Source organism: Mus caroli, chromosome 5 (assembly GCF_900094665.2).
Source record: "Mus caroli chromosome 5, CAROLI_EIJ_v1.1, whole genome shotgun sequence".
In the NCBI taxonomy this organism is placed as follows: domain Eukaryota; kingdom Metazoa; phylum Chordata; class Mammalia; order Rodentia; family Muridae; genus Mus; species Mus caroli.
The window spans coordinates 33,262,019-33,268,821 of record NC_034574.1 but is presented as its reverse complement, the minus strand read 5'-3'; the positions used below and the strand labels follow the sequence as shown (position 1 = coordinate 33,268,821).

The 6,803-nt window shown below is 48.3% G+C and overlaps 1 protein-coding gene across 7 annotated transcripts in view; it reads left to right on the top strand.

The window, feature by feature from the left end:
- The window catches only part of Slc2a9 (solute carrier family 2 member 9), a 128,173-nt gene that overhangs the window by 65,073 nt on the left and 56,297 nt on the right, over window positions 1–6,803 (top strand). For all 7 annotated transcript variants that reach the window (XM_021162163.2, XM_029478108.1, XM_021162164.1 and 4 more), the window contains one exon: window positions 761–893. In XM_021162163.2, the coding sequence (XP_021017822.1) occupies window positions 761–893 (133 nt within the window). The remainder of the gene's footprint in view (window positions 1–760; window positions 894–6,803) is intronic.

Sequence of the window (6,803 nt, the reverse complement as noted above, 5' to 3'; positions counted from 1 at the left end):
CTCTCTCTCTCTCTCTCTCTCTCTCTCTCTCTTTTTCTTTCTTTCTTTTGGAAATAAAAAACACTGAGTCTTCAGCTTGGAGCTATAACCTTTTGTCTTCCCCATCAACACTGCCCAGGGCAACATGATCCTATGCCGAGTACACAGTGGGAGAATATTTGTAAAGCTGGATGACAAAGACAGGGAAGGATGTCACCTTGATGGGCACAAGAACATGGTGCATTTAAATTGCATGGTATGCATTAAGTTGCACTGTACACAGTAAGTTGGAGGTAGCCATTTCTCTTTCCCTGCCAGTGGAAAATGAAGGCCCTTCATACATAAGGGCCACCCTTCCTTCCCCTATCTTCATGGACAATAGGAAGATGGTGGATACTGCACGGGAGGAGTTTTTGGTCCAGTTTTTACACTCAAGCATGTCTGACTCTGCGCCAATGGCGAGCCATGCTGGAGGAGTGGAAGAAATGCAATGAGAACCCTCCCCCCCCCCCAGATTGACTGTGGTGACCCATGCTAGGGAGCAGCCACCCTCTGGTACCCTCTGAGTGACCTGGCTGCCAAGATCCATCTTCTTTTCAGAGACCATCCATGGGGACTCTAAGGCCACCCAAACTCAGTGTTCTCTTGCTTCTCTTAGCTGCTGCCATTGGGGACAAGCTGAGTAGGGAGGCTTCCTGCAGAGTCCAAGCTTCCTGCAGAGTCCAGTGTCCCCAGTAAAACAACAAAAGGCCCCTCCATCAGCAGAGTCTTCTCCCTACAGGAGAGCACCTGGCCATACCTGTTCGGAGTGATCATTGTCCCTGCCTTGGTCCAGCTGGCAAGCCTGCCATTTCTCCCTGAGAGCCCACGCTACCTTCTCTTTGAAAAGCACGATGAAGCAGGAGCCATGAAAGGTAGGGTCCTCCCCTTTCATCACACAATGCCAGTCTATGCCTGGGTCACAGCAAGATGCTATAGGGTGGAACAGGGCAAGTGTCAGAATCTCTAAAAGCACCGTGCCGAGGGACATCTACTCTCTTCACCTCCCCAGCTGCAGACACGGTTCAGATAGCAGAGTCTCTGGTAGCAGTGGGAAGAGGGTGGTTGAAAAGAGCCTAAGAGGTATGATTCCAGGAAGCAATTGGACTTGCTGGAAGAAATGGAGTACCTCTGTGGCAACATGATATAGCCTGGCTTGGGAGAACTCCTCTCTACCTGCCCAGATAAGGAAGGACCCTTGGGAGGGGCTTCAATTACATATAGTCAGAGTGGACAATAGGAGTGCAGTGAGTGAATGAGACTCCAAAGTCTGATTTAACAGCCCAGTAGGAATGTGTGTATACAGGTATAACTGTATGTGTGTTTGATATATGTATTAAGTCATAATACATGATAAATACTATGCCTACACCTGGTTAAAAGTACAAAGATAATGAGATCCAGGCCTTGGGTGAAAAATAATACTGAGATCTGCATCTCTATCAATAACAGTACCAATTTCACTCCAGATGTTCAGCAAACAATTGTTTTTTGTTTGTTTGTTTGTTTTGACATACTGAGTGTTGGGTCAGGCAATGGGAAAGACAGGATCATAAGATGGCATCCCTGCATCCTGGGGTAATTGGAATGGTCTGTTAGGATGGGCAGACATGTCTGAGGAGAGCAAGTGTATGTGGTATCCTGCTTGCCTAGCATGTGCGAAGTTGTGGGTTCAATCTCCAGTTTCCCAAACAAAACAAAATTTAAAAAGAAAACCCCAGGTATGGTGGAACATGTGTGTAAACCCAATATTCTGATAAATGAGGCAGGCATGTTTGTTGTTGGTTGGGTTTTTTGTTTGTTTGTTTTTTGTTTTTATTTTTTGTTGTTTTTTTGAGACAGGATTTCTCTGTATAGCCCTGGCTGTCCTGGAACTCACTCTATAGACCAGGCTGGCCTCGAACTCAGAAATCCGCTTGCCTCTGCCTCCCGAGTGCTAGAATTAAAGGCGTGTGCCACCATGCCTAGCTAGGAGTGTTGTTTTTAAAAATCAAAATCCCAAATATTTAATTTTACCAATGAAGACTTGGGAGCCAGATGTTGGGGTAAAGGCTTGCTAGTTCAGAAAGGGACAGAAAGCACCCAGCTTACGACTCTACTCCACTAATGTCCCAGAAGTAAAAAGCCCTCTTTTCTTCTCCATGCTGTCTTAAATACCCTTCAACCCAGTGTCCCTCATTTTTACTTCCTGTGTTTTCTTATTATAACTCCCTGTCAACTGGTTGCTTGCTCGACCTCTTAACCTATAATAGACTTTATTTAATCCTGTTTACAGATAGTTCTTGGATTAAAGGTGTGTGCTAGGGCTGAGCTGCACCACAGCAAGAAACAGGTTTTTCTAGTTCACAGTCTTGGAGTTCACAATGTGATCAAATATCCTGCAGTACAGGAGGATCCTCATGAGCTCAAGAACAGTCTAGTCTACAGAGTAAGAACATGCCTTAAAAATAAAAAGATGAACTTTTGAATCTGCCTTTACAAAATCTCAGTGAGTCTTCAAGTTCTACAAATGACTCCCACTGTTTAGCTCTTCATAGTGCTAGCGTACAATACAGAGAAATGGCCTCCACCACCCCCTTCTTATTAAAGGGGTCTGCTTTCAGAGCCTGAACCTGTGGCAAAGGCATGGAGTGTCCATTAGACCTTGCACTCCTGTGGCTAAATATCTAATACAAACAATGTAAAGAGAAGGGCAGTTTCAGAGGCTTCTGTTCATCACAGTAGAAGACATGGCAAAGCAATTCACACGTGATAATCAGAAACCTGGGCTGAACCTTCACAGGGAGGGGTCAAACAAGCGACAGCTCCCAAAGGCACACTGGCAGGTGGCCTACTTCCTCCAGTCAGGCCCCACCTTCCACATTTCCCTTGTTCCCATGGTCTCTTCAAATTTAATATCCATCAGTGGATTAAACTATTCATCATCTCAGAGCACCCAGAGTGAGCCATATTAATCCCCTGGCTCTCAACCCCATTCTACTGACAGTCAAAGCTGAAGGTGGCACAAGACAGAGGAATGAAGGTCACTAATGGAATCGAGGCTGCCAATCAGCTGGATTCAGACTGGAAGAGGGGACTGTACATACCATCACAAGGATCCTTCTAGAAAGTAGGACTGGAGGCAGAGGGAGAACCAGAGAGATGCCCCCATGAGAAGGACTTGGCTGAAAGAGAGCATCTTTCAAGATGACAGGACGGGGCCATGGGTCAGGCTACACAGGCAGCAATGGGAGCTAGGAACCGTCAAGAAACTCACCTGAGTGCCCTGTCTGTGGCACTGAGCTCATCAGATTTATTATGTGACTGACATGAAGTGCATCCAACCTGGCTTTGACAATGGCTGGGCCACAGGAAATAGTTCTGTCATTTTCCCAGGGGGACCTACTAAAGAAATAGCTCTGAGTTTCCTGGTAGCTAGGAAGAAAGAATAACTTGGTTTCTCCATGGACTCTCATCAATGTCCCAGGAAAACAAGATATGGATCAAAGTCAGGTAGGGTCCTGAGAGCTGAGGCCTGTTGGTAAGAGTCCATTGGGAACCTGATGCCTTCACAGGTCACCCCGTGCCAAGAGCCACTGAAGAGAAGCCCTGGGTTCCAAAGAGGTGATAACGGGGAGCTTGGGAAGAGCTTCCTGGAGGAGGTGACATCTGAGTGGGTGGGGAGATGATTGATATGAGCCAGGTGAGGATAACTGTGGACTGTGCACAGTTAGGTTGATGCTACACGTATGAACATGTATGGCTGGATCAAGCACACGCAGACCAGGGAGGAGACCAATGCTCTTGCTCAATCCTCCTGTGGCTGTCATTCATCAGGAGCAATCTTCACATGTGTCCCAGCTCAGAGTGGCCCTCTGGGAGTTTACCAGTTCTGTCTCTGTGGTGCTCATTCTAATTCCTTCTTGAGGACAGCCACATATAGACTGCTGTCATGTGACTGTCCAGGTCACGCAGGGACGGAGGTAGAACTGCAGAAGAACCCAGCTCTCTCCCATCCCAGCAGGAGCATGTGACCATCATGATATTATGACCATCATGTCCACTTAGAGCCACACTTATGGAGATATGAATGAATTAGCGGCTATGCAAGGGCAGAGGGGATTCCATCACAGTCGAAGTGATATTCAGATCACCCGCAGTCCTGGAGGAGGAGGGCTTTCCCTCTATTTTGAGATGTCCCCAAAACTCTTGTACTGAGGACACGACAGTGCAGAAGGGGGTCATCTCATCTCTGACCACCTCCTGTTGATGTCATTGCTTGACCAGAGCTTGTACCACCCACACAGACTCACAGCAATGCTAGAGTGGAAATTCCTGCTCTCCTGGGGACTTGATCCCTCGTTCCTCAGTTTCCTAAATGTTAAAAGGCAGTAAGGCAGAGTTGGCAGTGATCTGGTGTGGCTCATGAGGCCCAGCTAACACCATATCTCTAGTGACCCCCTTGTAGCAGCTGGAGCCCTGTCTCAAGCTTCTCTTAATTGGTCAGTCTTTGTGGTTCAACCCCTACCACACAACAGCCCTCAGGAGCTGAAGCTAAATGGAACTGAACGGAGTTTCTCCTCTCAGCCTCTCTATTCTATGAGATTTTCTCATTGTTCTTTTGAAGTGTGTGGAAACCTGATCAGATAGCTCGTTCTCTTAAGGTCCTCTGGGGCACATACACCCCAAGAACCTGAAGGCAGTATATCTAGCAACACCCACCTTCCAAAGCTGTTGCAATGGGAAGAAGGTCTGTGAGGTGCACGGCACATAGTAGGTACAGAAATTGCCAGGCTCCTGATTCTCTGGGGTTCCAACCCTGCTTTGGTCATGGCAAGTCTGGAAGGGGCAATAGATCAGAATCTCTCACTGCTTCCAGCCCAGAAGCAAACTGGGCCATGTAGATTTCATTCCAGATGAGAAATGAACGCATCCTCTGTCTCAAATTCTTTAGAGTTAATGATTCAGTATGGGCAGGAATATGAGTGAGGTAAGGCTGTGGGAAGCTGCTTGCTTTCAAATTGAAGAAAGGGTGTGTCAGGTACCCTGGGAGAGGCCTGTGTTTTTCAAAGACTAGGGTGAATGGTCTGGTTCTCCATGGGTTAATGGCTTCCTGAGATGTCAACTACAGGTGACTGAGACCATTTCTTCCCTGGAGTCAACCCGTTAAAATTCAAGGTGTGTGTTCTGTCTCCTTCCCCTCAGAAACTGTCATCTCACCTGGTCCCAGCATCCACAGAGCCCACTCATAGACAGAGACCCTCTTGTTCATCTGTCTTCCTGTTGGAGTTGGGCCCACTGTACCTCTGAGGTAGTCACCAAGCCCCTGTGTACACTTCTGGGATAAAGAACTTGCAGTCCCCAAAGCCAGTCCATCCTTAGACATGTTGAGTCACACAGTTCCTATGCTGGGCCAAGGCCCTCACGGTCAGATCTCCTTCCTGTGACCGTGTTCTGACCTTACCAAGGACAGCAAGAACACCACCCATACCCAGCCTCTGCCAGAAGTGCGCCCCAAGCTTGATTCTATTTTCACCAGCTTCCAGTTCTGACAGGGCTGAGTAAAAAACAAAAGCCACCATGGTGGCTGCTGATTAGCTGTAAGCTGTGTGCATCCCCCAACATCTACCTGCCCAGCTTACTGTGCCTCAGGTCTCCCTTCTCTAGAGACAGGCTAAAGGATATGTTCTCCTTCACAGGCTTAAGGTGGGAAAGGCACAATTCCACATGGCCCTCTTCACGCTTCTGGATACAGTGTAGGTCATGCTAATCTTAGCTCACTGAGCTCGTGCTGATGACACTGATGGCAGGGGCCAGCATGAGCAAAAGCCAGGGGTATCTCCTGTGTCTGCCTGGAACTCAGGACGCCAAGGGAGAAGAAAGGAGAGGGGAATCAAAAGTTAAAGCAGTAGTCATTCTTGTTAGGGACTGAAGGTTTGCACACCCCTAATTTATATATTGAGGTCATAAGCCCCAGTGGGATGGCATTCAGAAGCAAGGCGAGGGTGGGGGGGGGGGAAGATCAGCTGGCCATACATCACCCCAGAGGACTAACTCAATGGTACCTTCAGTTCAGACTTGTAGCCTCCAGACTGTGAGTTTATCTAAGCTTCAGTCAGGGCTATTCCTTCCAGCAGCTCATGCCAACTAAGACCACTGCCAGCTCTGCCTTGCTGCCTTTTAACACTTAGGAACGTGAGGAACAGAGGAATCAGGTCCCACAGGAGAGTGGAAATTTCTACTCTTGCATCGCTCTGAGTCTGTATGGACGGGACAAGCTCCGGTCAAGAAATGACATTGATGTTACTCCCAGGGGCCATTACTGATGCTCAGAAGGAGACTTCAAGAACACCTGCTAGTCACAGGAACACTCCTGGCCTCTTCTGTCCCTGGTACCTTTTCCATTGCAGCTGCCACCCAGCTGTAAGACAGCTGTGAGCACAGATGCGGGCAGACATTTCCACACCTTCAACACACCCTATGTTCTCCACAGGCAGGAGCCCATCCAGCCCACATACAGTGCAGTGTGGATGCATGGGGAGTTAATTCCTTTCAGATGAGCATCCATTCTCCACAGCAGAGGGCATTCTGAGAGCTCCTCCTTCAGGGGCTGCTCAGAAGTCCAGTGACACCAACCCATCTGTGCCAGGCAGGTCTCCCATGACATGTATTGCGCTGTTGGCCTTCCAGACTTCACGCCTGCAGCCTCCTCAGACAGAGCTCCCAGGCTGTGATTTCAGACACCCAACCTCAGGCCAAGTCCCTTCCCTGTTCTCACCTGAAGAATAACAACACTAACCTAAGGA